The following is a 23,266-nucleotide window of genomic DNA, read 5'->3' on the forward strand; positions in this document are numbered from 1 at the left end:
GCATACCTGCTTTGAACAAAGGGGGCTCTGCTGTGAGCAGCTTTAACCTCCATGTTCTCAGTCCCCTGTCTGCAAAGTGGGGGGCGGGCTTATAATTGTTCCTGCCTTTCGAGCACTGTTAGCAGGGATGGCAGCTGTTGTTCTAATGCAGGGTTATTTTATTCAAGTTTTTTGTAGCCTAGGCTATCCCTGGACTTGCAACCCTCCCATCTCGGCTCCCGAGTGCTGAAGTTATAGGTCTATGCCACCATTCTTGACCATTATGTCATTCTTGATCTCCTAACTTGGTGCTGATTATAAATGGGTCTTGGGGGAGACTGATAGGATTAGCGTAAATGCCATGTAGGAGACACAGCATCTTAAAGCCCGTGGAGAGCTCACTCACAGCAAGTGCAGAGTCTTCCTTTGCTTGTCTGCTGCTGGTACAAGCAAGCACATGTGTACCGGAGCCAGTCTATAGCACATCCATTACACCTCAGTAAAGCCGTTTAACAGACCAGAGCCAGTCCCCGCTACCCTAGGAGTTTATGATAGTGAACCAGATGGTCGTTTGTCAAACAATCACACGAGTATTGCAAGTGCCAGGAAAGAGAAAGGCACGTATCCTTTAGGGGTGTATGGTGAGAGCATCTTCCAGCCCTGGATAGGAAGGAAGAGGGCCGGGACCGAGAAGTGGGGAGATGGCAGGATGACTTTGTGGCAGCAGGAACGGGTTGCACAAATGCCTGAGGTGGGGAGGACTGGGATCATGGAAGGAGAGGAGGCTGATGTGGCCTGAGAGTGTGTGTGTGGTGCACCGTGAGAGCAGGAGAGAGGCACAGCCTTGGGTCACAGAACAGTTGAGGTCTCCTTCATCTCCGCTACGTTCATTTGTTAATGACTTTGAGGTTCAACTGAGGCTGGGAGGAACGCCAAGGGCAGTGGGTGTCTTGGGGTGTCTATCCTTTGGCCGAGTCTATCACTGTCTCCTGGACACCCATTGACAGATCATCTGGGGGCCCTGGTCTGGTTCTATTCAGCAGCTGCTCCCTAACTGGGAAGAAGCTTTTTAGCTTTCATAATAATAAAAAAAAAAAAGGCAGTAGAGATAAGAAGTCTGCCTTGGCAGGGCGTGCAGAAGTGACAGGATGATTTAAATGGCCTCTCCAGTGTCGTTTCTTCTGTACAGACATCATAAATCAGATTAGCATTGGGCTCTGGGGGATGGGGAGAGGGGAGCAGGGCCTGGACTCTGGGGCTGTCTAGGACCAGCCTGGCGGCAGGGCAGCTCCAGAGGAGGGTCTTTGTGTCTGTCACTTGTTCCTGACCCAGCCCCGTTCCTTGAGGGAGGGGGTGGGATTGTTCTCACTACCCATTCTCACCTTTGGGAAAGAGTGGTGAGGGAGGAGAGAGAGATGGGGAGAGTGGGCAGGAAGGTGGGAGGTGAAGACTGACAGCCGTCATTCTCCTTCCTTACACATAGGAAGTCACGGCAGGAACTCAGAAAACCCTGGAGGCTAGCGTCCCAGCAGGACTGAGATCCAAGTGGTTTTACTGTGTGGCCGTGTTTGAACTGAGCCTCTGTCTTCGATGTGAGAATGGCATTGTCTCAGACTGCTCTGGCCCAACGGTGCCTGCTGTCTCTTGAACGTGGCTAGACGGGGCGAGGAAAGAAGTCCCTGCAGCAGGTGTGGGAAGGGCAGAGCACCCACTCGACTGCCTCTCTTTCAGATCTCCTGCCACCTGGGCAAAATGTATAGTGAGATGATCTTTGTCAACGGTTTCGTGCACTGTGACCCCCACCCCGGCAACATACTAGTGCGGAGGCATTCGGACACGGGCAAGGCTGAGATTGTCCTCTTGGACCATGGGCTTTACCAGGTAGGAGAAAACTCTGCTCCTTCATGGGTTTGGAGCCCACTGATGCCCTCCAGAAACCCTGCAGATGGGGGACAGATAGCTAAGGTAGCTGGGACTGGGAGCCCCCCCAACCCAGCACCAGAACTGTCAGTTTTGTATAGTCCTAGCCCAAGAGTTTCCTGAACCTCAGCATCCGTGCAACAAAGCGAAGTTGCTCGGGCCTCTTTTATAGCCATTGTGAGGAGCAGGTAGGAGGAGTGTGCCAGGGTGGCTGTGTCCTCCCAGGGAACTGCAGGCCGCCTCAGACTCTGCTGGGTGTGTATGGGATCTTCAGGAGACGGGTAACTGCATATTTAGCCCTCATGAAGTAAACAAGGTTGAGACTGCTGCGACTGGAGGCCCTAGACTTTGTCTTCTGGAAGTTGGGATAAGCAGCCAGTAGGAATGAGCTGCAATCAGCATCATCAAAGTGGGATATTCACCGCCAGCCTGGGACCCTGGCTTGACTTGATTCCGTGTGGCAAATGGTCCTGAAGAGGTTCCACATCCACCTCAGCTCCTTTCTCAGCCCGTGGTACCACATCGCTAGTCTCAGCCTCCTCCGAAAGGCCTGGTGAAATAGGGTGCAGGTCAAATTTGGCCAGCTGTGTCACATGGAGCCCCAGTGACAGCTGGCCCAGACATAACAGAAGTTTCTTGGCTTGCTCACATGCTAGTCCTGGGTGTGGCAGATGGGGTCCACAGGGCTCTGTTCCCTAGGATTCACAGGAGGAGACAGCAGAGGAGAGGGCTAGGGGATGTGTGGGAGAGCTTCGAGGGAGGCAGGGACCGTGCATGTCTTTGTGGGGGACCAGGGAAGTAGCCTGTACCTAAAAAGGAGATGGTAGTATAGATTTTGGAGAGCGGTCAGCAGTCTCTGCCAGTTAGGACCAAGGCTTGCGGTACAGGTTGAGTATCCCTAATCCAAAAATCTGCACTCCCAGCCCTTGAAGCTTTGGAGCTCTGTGATACAACAGGTGGAAAATTCTATTCCACATCACTTTGTTTCATGCTCAAAATTGCTAAACACGTTGTATAAAACCACCTTTAGGCCATGTATGTAAAGCATGTAAGAAACAAATGAATTTCATGCCTAGATGTGTGATCCAGCCCCAAGAAATGATGGATATGCAAATCCGAGAAAGAAGAACTGCAATCTAGAATGCTTCTGGTCCCAGGAATTTCAGATTCATTATATTCAAACTGTTGGCTTTGAACTTGGGCCCCTAGAAACGGCTGAGTGTTGGGGGAGCTGTGGCCTTCCTCATCCCCCTGGGCAGTGGTCAGCACTCATCCAGGGTTCAGGCCTGGGGCCAAGAGAGACTGCCTGCTGACTGCTGCCCTGCTCTAGGTGCTCACGGAGGAGTTCCGCCTAGACTACTGCCATCTGTGGCAATCTCTGATCTGGACCGACATGGAGCGGGTGAAACAGTATAGCCAGCGCCTGGGGGCCGCCGAGCTCTACCCGCTGTTCGCTTGTATGCTGACAGCCCGGTCCTGGGACTCAGTCAAAAGAGGCATCGGCCAAGCTCCCGTCTCTGCCACTGAGGTAGGTGTGACCCTCTCCCAGGTGCAAGGCTGGGGCCTGGGGATCCCTTCCAGCCCGGTGTCTAAGGTTCGTGATTGGTGGGCTGTGGAGGGAGGGCTGGAATGGAGCTACATAGGATGAGAGTAGGATCTGGCACTGGGGTGAGGAGGGCAGGGAAGGATAGCCTCTGTGTCCCCTGGGGCCTCATTAGCCTGGAGGAGAGATGAGGCTTGTGGACCTAAGATCCTAGACCTCAGTAGCTTGGTGAGATGCCAGGCTTTCTCCGGCACCTTCCAGGGGCCATCTTACTCCTGTGGGTCTTGTACTTCTTCCACCCACTGGGCACTGTTCCCTGTGCCTGGGTCCCCTCTGGCTTCCTCTCCATCACAAACAGCTCTGTCCCAGTTAAGCAGCCCCCCCTTTTTATGTTTACTCCTTCATTCATGACCTTAGTCTGTCCAGACAGGATGCAGACTTTAGGGAGCTCATGTTCCCCATGTTCCTGTCCACCTCTGCATACCCGCCCAGGCTCACCGGAGGTTTTTTGGTTATTAGTGAGCAGACACAGGCCTCCCTGAGGCCTCTCTTCACTGTAGGTACAGATGTGGTCCTCATGCTTTTGGAGACCGTGGACACTGCTTCCAGCCCCTCTTCTCCCTGGTCCCATGACATTTCATGTTCCCATCAGCCATTTGGGCCTCAGGGCCCTTCTCTGCAAGCTGGCTTGTCACAAGCACCTCTCACAATGACTGGATCCAGAGTCTCAAACCATGTCTTAAAGAGTCTACCCCTCACCTGTTATTGGCTCATTTTCCCTCAAACCACCCGCTATTCCAGGCTCACCAGCCTTAAGAGGCCCCCTAGAAGAGGGGCGATCGAGGGATGGTAGAAGCTATGCTTTCTGTTTTACTGTCATGGCATATCAAGTGCCTGCTCCCAGTTCCTGGAGTTCATTCATTCAATAAATATTTGCTTTCACTGGCCCCTGAGCATGTTTCCAGGATCCTGTGATCAACAGACAGACAGGTCTTTTGTGTAATTTACACTTTGGTTGAGAGAGACAGACAGTAAACAACTGAACAAACAGGCAGGTGGGATAATTGCAGGTTACGGGCGCCTTGGAGGAAACAAAATGATGGGAGGAAGGGGCTGGGGGCCTGGCTCAGACCTGGGGTAGTGCCTGATAGCCGAGCTGAGGTGTGAAGCTATGAGAGACCCCACACCCCCTGCACACCAAGGCCCAATGGCAAGAGCGTTTGGTGTGGTCTGGAGGGTGGCGGGGCCCAGAGAACACCACGTGCTGTGGGCAGAGGAATGGACTCAGCTCTCAGGAGGAAACGAAGCCTTTCACAGGCTTGGAGCAGGATGCTCAGGTCTGCTTTTTAAGAGTTTCTGTGGAGTGAAGTATGATGGGCCAGTCACTTAGGAGGGAATAAATGCTCACAGCCACCGCTGGTTGAGAATGAAACCAGTAGCCTAGGGCTAGCAAGTAGCTCTTGGTTCCTGAAGAAGGTGACCTGAAGGGTCAGATAAACAGTTGGGCTCTGGCTGTTGGGCACACACTCATCATCAGGACCCATGCAGTGGTAGAGCACAGAGGACAGTAGATAGGATGTGGTGCAGGGCTGGGGTGGGACCTGGGAGTTCTATCCACGGACTATATAGGGCTGGGTTTGGTTAGGGCTTCTTCCAGGCCAATTGAAGTTGGCATCCAGTAGCTTTTGAGAGTCCTTGGCCTTTCTCAGTGTACACGAGTGCCATCTCCAGGGCTTGCCTGGGAGTCAGCCTCGAATCACAAGGCCCCAATGCTTTGCTTTCCTTTCGTGTGTGTGGGGATGTTCCACAGGGTGTCAAGACAGCTATGTGCTAGAAGCTCCCACCTGAAGCTTATTAGTGTTCTCTTGGGTACCCGCACCCCTGGCACTGTGAGCTTTGTGTGCCACATCACCCATTCTCATGTCTTCTTACCACTGTCTAGGACTCAGAGATCCGCAATAACGTGGCCAGCTACCTGTCTGAGATCAGCCAGCTCCTTAACCATGTGCCTCGCCAGATGCTACTCATCCTGAAGACCAATGATCTCCTTCGCAGCATTGAGACCACCCTGGGCACCCGGTCCAGTGCCAGTTCCTTCCTCAACATGTCTCGGTGTTGTATCAGGGCACTGGCTGAGTGAGTATGCTCCTGTCTCGGCCACCTCCAAGTTCCAGGAACTGTTTCATGGGCTTTGCTTTCCCTACCACTCAATCCTTAGGGCCCAATCTTGGTTTATCAAGCTCTAGATCTCCCTTCAGAGAATCACAGGAGCAAAGTCAGCTGCAGCGAGTCAGCAGGTGCCTTGAGATGGTTCCTTTGTGTGGCCTAGGATGCCTGAGCTTTGCCAAATGATGGCACCTGGGATCGCATCCTCCCAGCCCAGCTTTCCAGATGATTCTTTCCCTCAAAAAAGTTTGAAGTTGGTTTTTGAGCATCTCAACCCATTCAGGTGCCCTCTAGACTTGTGATCAGGAAGTCCCAACATGACCCTGTTTCTAATTGGCTCCTAGTACCAGCCTAAACATGGAGGTCATTGCTCTTTATCCTGGAGATATGGCTGTGACCTGGGGAGGTGTGACTAGTTGGCTCTCTCAGGTCACAGATCCTTCTAGATGCCTTAGCATCCTGGGAGACACGGATGATAAGAACCATGCTTCTTCAGGATCTAGGATAGAGGATCTAGGGGATCAAGCTCTGGGCCTCCAGTGGGGTCGGGTGAATATACTGCAAAGGCTGTGGTCTGGCAGGATGTTCTCAGCCCAGAGAAGAAACCTTGCTAGTGTGGCATCTCAGCCTGTCAGTCCTGGGGAAGGAATGAATTATTCTAGGCAACTATTTGACTGCATAATCATTCACTAGCAAATATGGGTTGGGTTACAACAAAATATTCCAACCAATGAAGGGCAGAGTGTGGTTTCTCTTTTTCGCTGAGGGCCAAGGAAGCCAAGAGAAAGGTCTTGGGTTTGGAGCTCAGCAGGGTCTGGGAGGTAGAGAGCCATTTGGTGTAAGAGACTGTTTAGAAGTCACTAGCACCATAGACAGATAAACATGCAGGCAGAGCATGGCAGGGCCTCTACAGAGAGTTCAGGCCCACGTAGCAGAGAGGGAGTCCCCTCCTACAGGTTTCAGAGGAAGAGCGGGTTTCATACCGTGTAGTTGACACAGCAGGGCCCTGTGTAGGCTGTCCTTGATTGTCATACAGCGAGGGTTGGGGGGTTGCTACATTTCCTGGAAGGGTGTGTGACCCCAAGGATGAGGGAGGAGGGCCACATTCAGTTTAGGTAAACTCATATGATGGAGGGTGCACCCTTTGATGCCTTGGAATCTGATAATCTGGCTCTGTTAACGTCTTTGGGGAAATGAGAATTATGGAGCCTGCTAATCTCCTGGGATCCAGACACCTGGGGAGTCTCCCAGGGGCTTACAGGTTCACGGATAGCTTCCCAGAGGAGCCTTGTCATTGCTTTTCCCATTGTGGCTTGATTAGCTGCTAGCCGAAAACCTAACAAGAGGTCATTATCATAAATTCTAGTTTTTGTTATGTCTTTTGTTTGGTCAGAGAGACTGAGCCGGGTTGACATGTAAAGTGCTCAGCCTCCCAGTGTCACCAGACCTTCTGTAGAGACTTTAACTGTATTTGAATTGGGGTGGAATGGGACTCTGCGTTGACGTATAATTTATTGTGCTTTTTGATTTAACCATGGAGTGTTCTACTGGGTGAGGGAATCAGAGCCCCTGTGCCTCATTATTTTACCGCTTTGAATATCTTCTTTGGATATTCGAGTCGTCCTGTCCCCCCATCCCCCCACCCCCCTCAGTTGGGCAGTTGTATAGTCAGGTAAGCAAGCGATCCCCAGGGTCAGGGAGCTGTTGAGCTGGCCAGGTCACCTGCCGTCTTTGATTCTTCTCCATGATGCTGAGGTGGTGTTTTCTCACCTCTGTTTTCTTCCCTCCTCTAGGCACAGGAAGAGAGATGCCGGCTCGTTCCTCAGAAGGACCCAGATATCTTTCAGCGAGGCCTTTAGTCTTTGGCAGATCAACCTGCATGAACTTCTGCTTCGAGTGAAGGGCTTGAGGCTGCTTTGCTGGGTTTCGACTCTCCTGGGCTGGCTGACTCGGGCTCCACACTGAGTGTGGCTGTCATTCCCTGCCCCTTCCTAGTGTCTCTCTACACCTCATTCCTTCTTTCCTGCTCTGAGTACCAACTGACCTGTGTCTGCCAAGGGCTGGCCTGTGGTGCCAGGATGGTCGTCCTTGGCACCACCTAGCCCTGCTGTTGGAGCCCTCCTCACTGAAATCTTGTCTCGGGGCCCTGGACTGTACTTCGGAGTGAGTTTGCTTCTTCTAGGGAGGGGATAAAGCAACCTTCTTCCCATCTCCTGTAAGTGCCATGAGCTTGGTCATCCTCACTTTTCTGGGGATTGGCAGAAAGGACCAACCACATGTGCCAACAGGGCATTTACTTGTAGGAAATAAGCAGGTTCTTGAACTTGCTAAATAACAGACTTCGCATTTTTGCCATATCACTCCCAACGGTGTCTCACCTCAGTGAGGAAGGCTGCATCCAGGAGTAAACGGTGCCACTGTGGGTTCGTGCTGTCGTGGTGATACCTCCAGTGTTGTATGTGTTGTGTTTCAATAAACCCTTTCGAGGTTGCGGGCACTGTTCCTTCTGACTCCAATGCTCCATTTGGACTTTTGGTTGCTCTTGGTAGCTGCTTCCTTGGGAAACCCCTAGGTTTCTCAGGGAGTCCTAGGAGAATGAAGTCTGGATTGGGTTTAGAATTTATTTGCTAGGCTGGGAGCAAATCCACATGGCTCTCAGTGGACTTGAACACCATTTACACTGGGACCTTGCCCCTATGAACCATGCAGGCTTTAAGACTCCTCCTGCCACAGGGCCACACCCTGCTCCTTGGAGGCTTCTCCTCTTCCATCTACATCCTGGATCTTCCTTGGTGGTATTAAGAAGCCGTAAGCTCGGACCTCGGGCAGAGATAGGCTCCCCCTTGTTTCTGATGCCTGGGGCACTGGGCTCATTCAGATGGTTAGGTCCTAATTTACCTCACCTGCGCCTCAGGTCTAGGACTGTACCTGGTCCTTCCAGGTCTTTGGAGACATCCGCCTTCCTGATGGAGCCACAGTCATTGTGCATTCGGACACATCCATGTCACCTGTTGAAATGCTCTGTCTAATCATATTGCCTTGTCAGTGTTCACCTCTCCCAAGTCCATCATCGCTCGGACGTCTGCATGGCTTCTGGAGCTCCAAGACCCCACATGTGGCAGGCTCAGTTCCACGATCACCCACACTTACAGACTCTCTGATCAGAGAACCCCAAATCTGAGCCTTATTCCTGTTCTCTTTGTTAATGATACAACACGCAGATTTTTCTAGTGATCAGAGACTATTACATTCTTTTATTTTCTCAAAGAATTGATTGTTCCTGGTGACCAGTTGGATGTACCCAGGGACCCGGGAGACTAATTCGCAAACTGTTATTAATCACGAGGATACCTGCTGCATATTCTATTTTATGGCGTCTTTTACAGCCCCTGAAGTAAATATAAATGTCCTTTCTGTTCAAGATAATGGTCACTTGCTTTTTTGCTTTGGATGTAATGGTTGGCTTACTCTGGGATTTCAAACAGTTTCAGGATAGGAGGGGTGAGAAAAGAGTTGGGAGTGGAGGGTACTTTGTAAATCTAGGAGTAGGCTAGTACTTACGGGTGACCTCCCACTGCACTGTAGACGAGTTGTTTTATGTGCCTGAGCCGAGTGCCTCTAAGTACCCAGTACGTCGATGCCCTGGCCTTTGGTTAGTGCTCTGTAAGCATGGAGAGAGTGGGAATCTTGGCAGACTTTGCAGTTTTCAGGGACGTTAAGCTGTTTTAAAAGGCGCATGTTCTCTCACGGGCACCGAGGAGGTGCTGTGAGGACGGCCAGGTTACTATCAACAATTTATCTTTTCCGCAGAAGGATCGGAGCTGGTCAGCCTCTATACTGCAGACTCTAGGGGCCTTCTTGACACCATACAGGGACACCCTGTGAAGACAGAATGGCTCTAAGAGGCCCCCAAGCAAATCCTGGGTAGTGGGGCAGATGGGAGATCAGCAGCAGTCAGTGTGGGTCCCTGTGGAAGAGTGGTCTTAGCGGGGTAAACGGTCCTGCAGGTGTGGCTGGAGCAGAGATGGGCTCAGCACGTGGCCTATATGTCCATAACTGGCAGAATAAATAAAGCCAGAGTGTGGTGCATTCCTGGCAGTGGGGACATGGGGCACACTGACTCCATGGGGTCGGGGGTGTGTGTGTCCATATTTAGCAGGAGACCTTCAACCCCAGGTAACCTGGTGCTACTGTTCCGGCTTTGTGAACTGAAGGAGGTGCCTCCAGCCATGTTTGGCAAGGAGCCATTGCTCAACAGCCCTCCACTGTCCCCTTCCCCACAGTTTTCTTCTTTCCATTTTCTTTTGTTCCTTCCCCTCTTCCCCCGTCTTCTTTGCCCTAGTCTATGAAGCAAAGCCTGAAGGGTCAGGTTGTCTTTATCTGATGGAGGGAGGGCTCAGCCCCAGGAAGGGTCAGTGGGAGGCCTGGACTGTGCTGCCCCTGCTGGTTTCCAGGAGATGCTATGGCAGGCCAGCACCAGCCTGCCTCCCCCCCATGCCAGGCTGCTGTCGTTGGCCAGGACTGCAGGGATCATGAGATTCTTTCTTCCAACTCTGCCTTTGGTTCCAAGGTGCGGAACTCCTGACTTTTCTTCCCACGTTTCTCCTCCTGGGGAAGGGTCAGGCTATTGAGAACAGTACAGTGATGGGTGTTCAGCTCTGCCTTTCCAGCTCCTCCCTGCTCCCCCTCCCGCCACCATGCATGATCTTTCTATAGATTTCCCTGTGTAAACCAGCGGCTTGGGGTCCTCTTAAGTCCTGAGTTTTGCCTCTGCGAGTCTGGGTGACACTTCATTGGTAATCAGCTTCCAGGGTCTTGTAGTTTTGCTGAACCAGGAACCATACGGAATTGTGAGGATGGAGAATAGTGGTTTTTGGGGTGTGGTCCCAGGACAACCACCAGTCTACCACCCGGGAACTTGTTAGGAATATAGACTCTCAGGGCTCTGCCCAGACTCACTGAACCAAACCCTGGCCTGAGGCCGCCAGTTGCTTTAATAATTCTTCCAGAATATGTTGACGCGTGTTTACCTCTGAAGTTCACCTCAATGGCTCTCATGCTTCCTGCATAGCAGAATCCCTGCAGAACTTATGTGCCTGAGATTCTGAGTTAGTTGGTTTGAATGCACACCAAACCCATCCCAAGCTTTGTGGCTAACTTGTTATTCTGAAATAATTTTCGATCGCCAGCAGATTTGCAGATTCATCATCCCCCTTTCCCTTAGGAAACATCTCACACCACCAGGCTGCCTTGATTAGTAAGATGGACATGGGCTTTGGTACAGTGTTAGTGACCAAAGTCCAGGGGCTGCTGATCTGGCCCATTCCTCCCCGATGCCCTCTCTGTGCTGTGGATCCGTCTAGACCTTTACTGTATTTCATTATCCCATCTCCTCAGACTCATTTGATCTGGAACAGCACAGCCTCTCAAATCTTTCTGTGATCTGAGGCCTTGACTCCTGGGAACAGTGCTGGTTAGGGATTTTGTAGACTGGCTCTGTCTGGTGTCTAATGCTTGAGACTAGACTTTGTTGAGGGGTTTCGATTAGGGGCTCACCTTCTTTATCCCACCCTGCCGTAGGAATACAACTCTAATGTGACGTTGCTCTCTGAGGTTCCCGAGCTGGGGTTGGGACTCCTGCTTTGGTCTCATATGCCTTCCAGATTCTTCCAGAGAAGGAAGACACAGCTTAGGAATCCTCATCTCTGGGCATCAGGCAGAGGCTCTTCCAAATCAAAAAAGCTTTCAAGAAATAAACCCCACAGATAACACAAGTCAATAAGCACAAGGTAATTAAAATGGTATTGTGGTTTCCATGTTTACATTAGCCGTAAATGAACTCTTTAACCATCCCTAATTGTAGTGACCAGTGACTATTGCACCACCAGAACCTTAACCATTAATCCCCTTCCTCCCCAAGAGGCAGACTCACTGATGGGAGTTTGAGAGTGGAAATGACCTGTGGGCTTCATAGGGAGCCATCAGCCCGTCATGCAGGGTGGGTCTGACCTGGCAGCCCACTGGTGCTTACAACTCTAGCAGGGACAAAAGAGCCTTCCCTGGACTGTGGCCAGCTGTACTGAGATCTGTTGGTCATGAGCGATGGAGGTGACGGCTGGACCTCTCCCCAGGGTGATAATAAAGAGGTAGAGTCAGAGGGACCGGAGACTTTCTTCTCTTCAGTACAGACGTTGGGTGAACATGAAGTCCTTTCAGACTCACCAAGCTGGAGAACAGAGGTCAAAGCGAGGGATCTGGCTGTTTCTGCCCTCACCGTGCTTCGAGAAGGCACAGCTCAACAGCCAGGGCTATTTAGGTAGTTAGAGCTCCTTTGCAGCCCAAAGCAAGCGGGTGCAACCAGGTGGCCATGAGTGTCCACAGATGGTGGCTGCACCATCTCCAAGTTGGACAGTTTAGGGTAAGGACACGAGTTGGCCCAAGTTCTAGTCTTCTTTTCATGTATTTACCCTACATTGTCAGTGTGATCTTGGACAAGTACGTTTGGCCACAATTTCTCAGAAAAGTAGAGATGCAGCTGTGCATAGGCAGTGGTGGCGCACATCTTTAATCCGAGCACTGGGGAGGCAGAGGCGGGGGATCTCTGAGCTTGAGGCCGGTCTACAGAGTGAGCTCTAGGACAACCAGGATTATACTGGGAAACCCTGTCTCAAAAAAACCAAAAAAGGGAAAAAAGTGGAGATAATAATTTTCACTTTATTTATTATCTCTTATAATTACTGAGAGGATCAGGTTATATAAATGATAATGTATCCTTGGAGAAAAAAGCCACCTAGTAAATGCCCAGTAAATACTTACAATTAACTCCTGTGGCTCACTTATCCTTGAAGAGGACATGGGTTTGGTTCCCAGCACCTGCTTGGTAGTTCACAGTGGTCAGTAGCTCCAGTTTCAGGGGATCCAGTGCCCTCTCTGACCTCTGTGAATGGCTTTCGTTGTGGTCAGGGGTGGGACCATGACTATTTGTGAGAGTAGACACAGGATACATGTCTGTTGTAGAAAATGGGACTGGGGGCTTCAGAGCACCAGGAGGACCCTGTGTCTGTCAATGAGATGTCCCTAAGCCTGTGGTTTGTGGTTGACACCAGGAGAGCCACTTTAGATCTCAAAGGTTCCGGCAGTTTGTATTAGGTGTGGTTTGTTTGTTTAGCTGCTATGACGAATTTGCATGAACTTAGGGAGTGGCACACACCTCACAGCTTCAGTTTCTCCCGGCTCCAGAGGTGAGAAGTCTGAAAGCACACGTTGGTCAGGCTACAGAGAATGAAGGGAATGTGTTGGCCTTTTCTGGTCACGGAGGCTGTTTGCATCCCCTGCTTGTGGTTGTATCACTCCATCCTCGTCTAGCTGTCACGTTTCTTCTCTAATCCTCCAATTCTCTACAGAAAGATTGCTTTAATGAAACTGGACCTCTGATTAACCCAGAGGAATCTACCTTGATAGGGTCACGTCTGCAAAGCGCTCTGACCATGTAGGGTACCATTTGTGGACATCTTTGAGGGCCAAGAGCACGAATACTCTACTTCCCATGGTACTGATAGTGCTAAGTCGGTGTTATTCTGAGTGGAAGACTTACCTACCAATAAATGCTATTTTAAGGTGGTAAAGATAACAATACTGAACACTGATCACATGTTGCCTCTACATGGATTCAGCTTATAGGACAACCCTACATGGTCTAAGGAGCACCATTGTCACCTTAGATAGGACACACTGTACAGAAGGCGTGTGTCACTGTGGGAGGCCACCAAGGGCCATCATGGAGACAGACTCTGAGCTGAGGTGGACCACAGCCAGGACTTGTTCTCTGCCCTTTGTTGCATGAACACGTTGTTCTGACTTTCTGTTTTCCCCCATTGGAGTGCACAGCTTGGCCAGAACTTGATCCTTGCCAGGCTGCTGGAGGAGAGGCCCTTGCTGCTTTTCAAAACCTCTTCTGCCTGGAGTTGCTGGGCACTTGAGCACAGGGTACCGCTAGGTGAGGGTACCTCCTGAGTGTTATTTCTCACTTAGGCATTGAGTCCTTGGAAGCCAGGCATCTTGGAACACTGCCTGCCACGATACACCCTTTCCAGAAAATTCTCATGGGAGTTAGTATCAGAAGTGCAATTTTTCTTTCTAGGAATATAGTAGTTGTGAATTTTTTCTCTTTCCCTCCATCCCCCAAAATCAGGGAAGAGTGGCCAGAATGTGAGGCGATTGGGAGGGAAACCATATCCATTTAGGAGATTTGAAGGAGCTTAGTGAGTTCCGTCTCGGAGTAGTTCTGATTCATAAATATCACGGCAGCTGTGCTTTGAGTAGCCTCCAGTCCATCACCACGCTGGGCCATGCAGCCAGAGGTTAGTCTGGTCTTCCTAGTTCTCTGGTCACCAGGTCTCTGAGCCACTACTTCCCTTCTGTGGGATGGCGGCATCTGTCCCTGGGTGTTCTTGACGTGTTGAAGTGGCTGTGAATAGAGTTGCTAAAGGTGACGTGGAAAAGTGACACTGCAAACCCAGTGGCATGCAGCCCAGCACTGGCAGCTTATCTACCCAGGAAGATACTGATCTTTACAAGCGTACAGACTCCTGCCCAAACCATGGTCACAGAGATGGCATCCAGTACCAGTGGTGCTCCTGAGCAGGCTATTGGGAGCTGTGGAGAATAACCACTTCTCTTGGTTCCCCGCCATTCCTGCAGGCCAGATCCTCCCTTGAGGTTTCAAATGTATGAACCAATAAACCTGCAGTCCGTCACTCTGTCATTTTATGTGAGTTACTTTAAGTCGGTTACTTGATTTTGGAGGGAAGAAGTCCTGGTCATTTCCCTAGGGGGCCTGGATCTATGTTGGAAGGTATCAGGGAGCCTAGAGAAGTCTAGACGTGAACCCGTGTGCAGGGCTAGAAAATGAGTCTGCAGGCTGGAGACTCTGCAGAGAGCTGAGCAAGAACAGACAGTTAAGTGGCCACACACTCTTACTGTCATTGCTGCCGTGAAAGGCACACTATGGACTGGGTGCTTTATACATCATCTGTGACCCCTGCCACACTAGAGATTAGCTTTGTAAGCTGACTGTGTCTCTTTTTCTGATGACCCAGGTTGGGGGAAAAGGGAGTTAGAACAGGCTATTTGGCTTAATTTTTTTCCTATTGATTCTGTTTGCTGGTGTCTACACAGGTGATCCCCTGAGAGCAGGCAGGCACTGGCTCCTTAATCACTGATTTACTTGATACAGACATCCTTGGGAAGGTTTAGGATAAAGACAGGCTCCCACAGGTACTCCTCCCCCGACTGCTGTGTACTAGGCTACCTACCTGAGCCGTGCGTGAGTGTGGGAGCTGGGCTCATGTGTGGACTCCCTCCTGCCATTCTTCATTCCATGCATCTGGATGAGTTGATTAGTAGAACTCGGTGGACAGTTGTTACCTCTTCCCATGTCTGCTGTATCGTTGTTTATAGATTCATAAAAGGCCCATCTTGGCCTTCCCAGATAAGTAGGTTTATCCCAAATCCAGTGACTAAAGAATCTATAAATCTGACCCTTTGCCCTCTTCTTTGGTGACAAATCTCAAGTCCTGCCTTCTGTGGGGACCTCTCTAGACCACTGTGCTCCTTTTTTTTATCTGCCTATCTCAGTCCTCTGACCCTCCTTTCTATTCCAGTCATCCAGCCCTCAACTGTTCCCCTGCCTGTGTTGTCTCCAGCTCTAGACATTGAGCTTCATGATGGTTTTCTCTCAGGCTCTTCCACCCCAAGCCATCAGAGACAAAAGTCAGTTCATTTACATATGGCTGTCTACGCTCGCCTTGGCCCCAGTGCCAGTGTCCTGGTTGGAGAAGCCAGGTTAGTCTGACGTGATGCTGCCTTGAAGGCTGGGGCCTTGGGCATGAGCTGGCTTTGTCTTTTGCTAGGGAGTGCAGTGGTAAGTGGGTCTGTGATCTAGGGGAGAGAAAGGAATTCTGGCATTTCTTGGGGAACAATAGTTTCTGTTGGCAGCCCTACCAGGAAGGAAGATTCGAGATCATCTCTGTGGGACTAGAATGTCCCAGAATTTCATTATGATTAAAGAGGATGTGTTCACTGTCTTAGTGTTTCAGTGAATGAGTCTATCAGCAGCCTTTGCCCAGAGGCCAGGGCTCAGGTCTCAGGCTTTGTCTCTTCTTCACCTGCACATTGTACCCCATGCACCCCCCATAGACATTACCTTTTTCTTGTGTGCACTAACTTTGCAGGATCTCTTTACCTGCCCCAATGTGGTTCAGAACTGGTACCCCTGTGGCCTCCTCACCTCTTGTCTTGTCCCTCCTTATCTCCATCCCTGTCCTTAACAAATTGCTCATTGGCCTGTAAATTACTATAGGTCATAATTGCCTACTTGTCTATAGAAAACATAGCCCCAAACTTACTTAAGATTTCTTACAAAGACCAATTTACCTAAAGTTAAATACTCTTGTCTGTTTTTAGAGTCACTAGACCTTTCTGTTAATGCCTTGCCTGTTTTTTTTTTTTTACATTTTAAAGATTTTTATGGCCAATTCATGAAAGATCATTTGACTTAATTTCGAATTTCTAATAAGTATTTATTACATGTGCAGCTTTGGTGAATGACTATCTTGTGTTCTTATGGATATATTTTTCTAGGTTATGTACTTTCATTAACTTTAAAGATAACCAATATTGTACCTAAAGACACTTTCCCCAGAATATAGCTGCCCTAGCAATAAATACCTAGAACATTAATTATAATCAATTTTTATGCTCGGTGTCATCAAAGTCCCTTAACTAAGGGCACATTAATTTCCAACGGAGGGAATCAGTGTCAGCATTGAGTTTGTGGCTCATACTGTGGCATGATTTAGAGACCCTGAAAATGATGATTCTTGTGACTGATACAGTTTGCTAACTGTTCTGTTAGCCAGTGACTGGGGTCGCCTCTGTGTTCAGCTTATATGGACTGACCCAAGAAGAGATGACCGGGCTGCAACAACGGTAAAGAAGGAGGTGGCCTCAAGTTTTATATCCTGGCATGGGAGGAATGAAATAGGCTACTAGCAGTGAGAACGTGTGTAAGCTTTTGGGTCAGGGATGTAGACCACATTTGTCTGAGGCTCTGAAACAGTTATGACAAATATTGGCATGGTGCCCCTTCCCGTTATGACTGATGGTGACTCCAGAGACTGATGACTGTATCCTTCTATACCACACTGGGATGTAGCCCCGGAATCTTTAACACAGCATGTCAGTTCCCTGCTTTTGATGGAGCAGTGTGGCCCTTGTGCCCAACTGAGGCTTTCCTAACTTGGAGCCTTGGGGATAGACTTGGGGCCCTCAATGAAAGAACAATGACCTGATTAACTTCTCCACTGTGCCAGAACAATCCTGTCTTTCTGCGATGAGACAGTCAGTCTCCCCAGAAGAGATTGATTTAAAAGCACTGTGATGACATCCCCTAGTTTAGAGAATATTGTCACCACTGCTGTGTGGCTGTGTCTTCTGCAGGGAGTTAGCTCTTCTGAGATGCGAGGGTCCACCTGCCCCATCCAGTTTTATGTTAACTTGACACAAGCTGGAGTCATTTTTAAAGAGGGAATCCCAGTTGAGAAAATGCCCCTACCTGATTGGCCCGTGGGTAAGACTGCCGTGCATTTTCTTGACGGGGCCCAGCTCACTGTGGGTGCTGTGTTCCTCAAGACAAAGGTCCTGGGAACCAATAAAAGCAGGCTGAGCAAGCCTTGAGGAGCAAGCTAGTAAGCAGCCTTCCTCTGTGACTTGTGCTTCAGCTACAGCCTCCAGGTTCTGCCCTGCCTTCTTTCAGTGATGGACACCGAGACAAAGCTGTAGGCTGATAAACCCTTTCCACCCCGAGTTGATTTTGGTCATGGTATTTTTTTTCACAGCAGTAGCAGTGTAACTAAGACAGCATTCTGAGTCACTTGCACTGGAGGCCAAAGGAATTCTGAAAGCCTGCAGTTGGGGGGGGCTGAGGAGGCTCGTCGATGGAAGTTGAAATTTGTGGGTGTTGATCAGCTGGCAATGTAGGGAAAACCTGCACCTCAGCCTTCCTCTGATTTCTTACCTGTCAAGTAAGGAGCCCGCATTGCATCAGTGGCTCCCAGTGGAGCTGGGAGTCGCCTTAGGGGCTTTCTGGAGATTGTGGGCACATGTTTGTTTACCACAATTATTTGACAATTGCTACTGGCATTGACAGGTCAGGGATCACAGATGCCAGATGTCTCTCTGTGGTTGGTTTGGACTCACTCAACATCTTTCTGTGTTCATCTTTGTGTGACAAGTGTGATTCTCAGATGCCACTTAGCGCTCTCCTGTCACCAGATCCCACTCAGACCTAACTTTGTTTTAAATTTACAGGCAAAACATTACTAGCTTGCTCCTCAAGGCTTGCTCAGCCTGCTTTTATTGGTCTCCAGGACCTCTGTCTTGGGGAACACAGCACCCACAGTGAGCTGGGCCCCGTCAATTCGCATGCATGGTTTTAATACCTGTTGAGTTTTCCAGGAATTCAATGAGTGCAATGATAGAGGGCTGGTTTGTTTCTTTGGGGAATCATTGCTCACTATCTAGGGAGACTAGTGACTGCACAGAACCCACATTTGAATGGCCAGTGTAACCCATCTCTATCAATATGGCTTTAAAAATTATGTATGTGGGTGGTTCGTAATCTTTATAAACTTCACTTCAGGATGGTGAGGGGTCATTACCAAATATTTGTTGTAAAAAGGTTTTATTAGTCCTAAAACCACTAATCTTTAGGGATTATTGTTTTAGCTCTAGAACCTTCTCAGTTTGGGAGAGTCGAGAGGGGATGTAGGTACCATGAAAAACTGAAAACACACAGCCGTGGAAATGGGTCAAAACAGAGCAGTGTTCATTGCCAAGACAAACCCTGCTGTACAGCCCAGGTACTGAAGAGAAACACTTAATTTGGGATTCTGACTGCAAATGGGAATCAGGATCAGAACCTACTAGCTGTGTAACTGTGATTCTTTTTAATTGCTAAGCACTCTATTGCTATTGAAAATGGTTGTGTTATGGACTGAATGTTTCTGCCCAAGGCTCCAGTATGTTGACATCTAAATCTGCAGTGTGATGGTGTTTGGATGTGCGGTGTTGGGGTTATAATAATTAGGTCACGAATGTAGACCCTGTCAATAGGATCAGTGCCCTTATTAACGACAGAGGTGAGTTCTCTTAGTCTTGTAAGGACACAGGAGAAAGTGACTGTGAGCCAGGGAAACAGGTTCCCCCAGTACTGCTAATCCTTGATCTTGGACCTCTTAACCTTCAACATCATGAGAAGCACATCTCTTCTACTCAGTCTATGGCATTTTTGTTTTAATATCCTGACCTCAGCAAAACGCCCAGTTTATACATGTGCCATCTACACATGGAAGCATTGCATTGTGGCCCCTTTCCTTTTATTTGTAGTCTTTCTTCATGCCTTGTTTTCGTGATGCAATTTGAATGGAATTAAACTTGAACAGCTCCAAATTATATAATTAATTACATTCAACTTCAATTACAATCACTAATTGATCCAACCCTGCTAGCACAACACTTTCATTATTTGGCACACAATTATTGAGCGCCTACTCTGTGTCAGGAATAAAGTAGGAATTGGTCAATTTCTCATGGGAAGGGAGAGTGGGGAGCAGGGGGGGTTGTTGAGAAAAGCCATCTAGGGACAGCTGGCTGTAGTCAAGGATTTGGTGGGGAAGGAGGGAGCTGGGTAAATTCTGCTGGACCTAGCCATCACCTCTGAATATTTATACACTAAAATCCTCATGTGGACCACACTCTGGGTTTGGGCAGGCTGGTCTTGGCATCAGATATTATGTGATATAATCCAGGTCTTTTTGGTCTTCATTTTTGCTGACTCAATTAGCTAAAATATTAAGAGACACAAGCTGGATGTGTTGCTTGTACATTAGCCCCAACTACACAGGGCCCTGGGGCAAGAGGACCACTTGAGGTTGAAGTTCCAATCCACCCCGGATGAAATGGTAAGATGCTATCCCAAGATTTAAAGCAAAAATTAACTGTTGGCCATGGTAATCCATGTTTTTAATCCCAGCTCTAGGGAGGCAGAGGCAGGCAGATCTCTGAGTTCGAGGCCAAGCTGGTCTATAGAGCAAGTTCCAGGCTAGCCATAGAAACCATATTTCAAAAAACCAAAAAACCCAAACAAAATAAAAAACCAAAATGAAAACCCCATCAAAATTAATATTTGATGAAAATTTCCATCCGGGCGATGGCGGCACACGCCTTTAATCCCAGCACTCGGGAGGCAGAGGCAGGCAGATCTCTGTGAGTTCGAGACCAGCCTGGTCTACAGGAGCTAGTTCCAGGACAGGAACCAAAAACTACGGAGAAACCCTGTCTTAAAAAAAAAAAAAAAAAAAAAGAAAAAATTTCCTACACCAGATGTCCTGGGTCTTTCCTCCAGTCTTCCGTCACCTAAACCTCTCTTACCTCTTCCCATCACCACACTGCACCCTCTCTCTTTGTTCTCCAACCTGAACATGCACTTGGATTCCTGTTCCACCCGAGAGCCTTTTTCATCTGCAGCCACCTTCCAGCTGGTGTTGGTGTCGCTGGCCTGCCGGAAGCATTTTGAAGTCGTCAGGTGGTAGGTGAAGTTGTGAGCTTCTTTTAGCTGTTGTTTCTTAAAGGAGAGGCCAGAGCAAAGTTACCAAGTGCTGAATCTTGGTTTGTTTGGGATGTGACAGTGTCAGGAACGGAATGACTGAGATGACACGGACACTTGTTTTTCTCAATTCTGGAACCCAAGAAGTCCAAGATCAGGTGACGGCATATTTGCTGGTGAGAGTCTTGTTCCTTATTCACAAACTCTGGTTTCTTGTTCTCTTGTGTTTGGCTCTTTATCTTTCCCTCTTCCCCACCCCTCTCCTTCCTTCCCATGCTAATCTGGAAGCCAGCACTCCCGACTGCTGAGTTTACAGATGTGGATCATTATAACTTACTCTGAGGTCTTTCTGTATGGATATGAATTTCAGTCATGAGGGTGGAGCAGCCTCTACTTTTTAGGCAGCCATGTTGGGACTTAGGACGTTCGCATTATTTTTTGGTGGGAGGGGTAAGGGGCACAAACATTCAAACCATATACCTGAGTGTTGCTCATGGTGCTTGGCAAGAAGATTGCCCTGCCATAGCTTCCCAGATTGTAACAGTTACTGCTCTGGGGGAGTACTTCCTTGACCTGTGTTCTTATCTGAGGGCAGGGAATGCCTTGTTTCTTTGGTAGTACTTGTACAAAGCAACTCACCAAAGTTTGAGTGAGTTTGGATGTGGAAGAAAGATGATGTGTTCCAGAAGCAGGCTTACCTCATACCTTTGTTGAGTGACCTATTTGTGTTGTTCTTTCTGTCCACCCTTGAAGAACTGGGCCCTACAAAGGAAGGAGACACATGGAAAAACAAAGATAAAATGGGATGAAAAGGCAGACGGCTGTGCTATTCCTGCTGTTATCAGCGCTGTCCGGGGAATAAGATGTGTATTCCTATTTCAGAGCACACCCAGCAGTGGTCCATCCCTTTATCAGGGATGCTGGTCGCATGGTCTGCTTGGGAGTCAGAGGGCTCCCTGGAATCCAGACCCCTCAAACCAACAGAGAGCCCTTTATTCTACAAGTTCTTCTACCTAAGCCTCACCATTTGCCTCTGCTTTCAACAAAACCTAAGAAGGTAACTCCTGGGCATTGAAAAATGCGAGAAGGATTGGTGGCTGAAAAAAGAGGGTGAGCATAAGTCAGCTGTGATGTCACTACTGGTGAGTCTGACAAGGCTCCTCAATCAGACCGAGAACCCCATAGCTTTGGCCCTTCCTCTGCTGTCTCCCTTCCTGATCAGTCTCCACAGCATAAACACCACTGTGTTTTTACCCAGAGTATTTCTCTCCTATGTCCCCTTCCTGTTCCAGTACCTCACAGTGAGGTGGAGGTCCTTCAGAGTGGCCCCTGGATCTCCACAGAAGCATGTTGAATGGAGAGATTTCATCATCAGCTTTTCTGCCAGCTCATTTCTTGGATGATAGTTTATCCAGAGAGTTACCTTGGAGACAGGTCTTGCTCATGATGTTTCCAGTTGTGAACTGGATGTTTCCAGTTCTCTATCACTTGGAGCTACCCTTTACCTGTCCTGAAGAATTGCCAGGGTAAACCTCTAATACCATGTGTGTGTTGGGGGGGTGGTTCTCATTTCTCTCCATTCAGTGCTTTCTGGTAGATCCTGACTTTTGTGAATAGCAGTCTCAGGATCTACCACGCCTGAGTCATGCTGGGGCATTGTGAGGCTCTGAGATCCCAAACTCATCCGAGCTGTGTGACTATTTGTTGTCCTGGTCTATAGTCAGAAGTCTACACAGGTCCATCTTGTGTCTATCATATCTTCCTATCACCTGCCAGTCATCTACCTATCTCTATCGTTCATCTATTTATGCATGTTCAGTTCAGACTGGAATGAGGTGGTAGAAGAGGTAGGTAGAAGGAAATGGTACTCTTACTTATGATGCTTTTCTCTTGACTCTTTGATTATGTTTTATAAACATTTTAATTTCTTAAGAAAGGCCAAAATGCCTGGCATGTTGATGCCCAATGCCAGTAACTGCTCCCCTCCATTCTACCCTGGCATCTGCATCTCACAGTATTGCATGGAGAGCAGGCCCTTGTTCTGTCCTGGATGCCTGGCTAGCTTACACCCAAAATAACCACACAGAAACTGTATTCATTAAATTACTGCTTGGCCCATTAGCTCTAGTTTCTTATTGGCTAATTCTTAAATCTTAATTTAACCCATTTCTATTAATCTGTGTATCACCACGTGACTGTGGCTTACGAGCAAGATTCTAACCTATGTCCATCTCAGGTAGGAGATCCATGGCATCTGCCTCTCTGCCCTTCTTCCCAGCATTCAGTTCTGTCTACTCTGCCTACCTAAGTTCTGCCCTATCAGGCCCAAAGCAGTTTTCTTTATTCATGAGCCAATGAAAGCAACACATGAACAGAAGAACCTCCCACACCATCACAGTCTCAGCTCTTCCCGGAAGTGAATGTGGAGAAAGTCTGGTTTGGTTGCTTGGCTAGGGAAGAGGCAAATGGAAAAGGTGAGAGAGTGGGCGAATTTCATCCCAGAATGATGAAAAACTATTAGTCTGACATGAATGCGTAAGACCTCCCATTTGCTGAAGCTGCTCCGGTGAGGTATTTCCAACGTGGGGGAGTGTCAGATGCCAACTGTGTCTCCTGCTTTCTTCTTTCCCTGGCTCCACTGCAAACCATGTTCTGCTTGGGTCTAGCAGAGGTCTTACTGATTTTTGTTTTGTTTTTCCTTTCTCTTCTGTTTTCCCACTCTTTCAGGCTTGTTTCGGACAGATCTGAGCTGTATGGATGGCTGTCCCTTTTTTTGTGTGTCCCCAGTCTTCCCAGACCGGCTGGTGTGCCCAGCGATGCCCTTGGCCTGAGGCTGCATGTGTGAGCAGGTTAACTGGGATTTTTACCATTTGCCTTACTTTTTAGCTATTTTGAAAACTTGATATCATCCATCTTCAGGTGACACTGAGGATGTAGAATATGTGACGTCACCATCATGTTGGGAAATGGAAGGGAGAGCTGCAGGGGTAGAG

At 48.8% G+C, this 23,266-nt stretch overlaps 1 protein-coding gene across 5 annotated transcripts in view; it reads left to right on the forward strand.

The window, feature by feature from the left end:
- Adck1 (aarF domain containing kinase 1) overlaps positions 1-8,993 on the forward strand; it is a 97,268-nt gene extending 88,275 nt beyond the window's left edge. For all 5 annotated transcript variants that reach the window (XM_013350821.2, XM_013350777.2, XM_026781989.1 and 2 more), the window contains 4 exons: positions 1,711-1,860; positions 3,230-3,427; positions 5,385-5,578; positions 7,402-8,993. In XM_013350821.2, coding sequence (XP_013206275.1) covers positions 1,711-1,860; positions 3,230-3,427; positions 5,385-5,578; positions 7,402-7,573 — 714 coding nt within the window. In that variant the 3' untranslated portion in view covers positions 7,574-8,993. The remainder of the gene's footprint in view (positions 1-1,710; positions 1,861-3,229; positions 3,428-5,384; positions 5,579-7,401) is intronic.
- Positions 8,994-23,266: the final 14,273 nt, after the last annotated feature.

The sequence above is a fragment of the Microtus ochrogaster genome, chromosome 1, assembly GCF_000317375.1.
Source record: "Microtus ochrogaster isolate Prairie Vole_2 chromosome 1, MicOch1.0, whole genome shotgun sequence".
NCBI lineage: Eukaryota > Metazoa > Chordata > Mammalia > Rodentia > Cricetidae > Microtus > Microtus ochrogaster.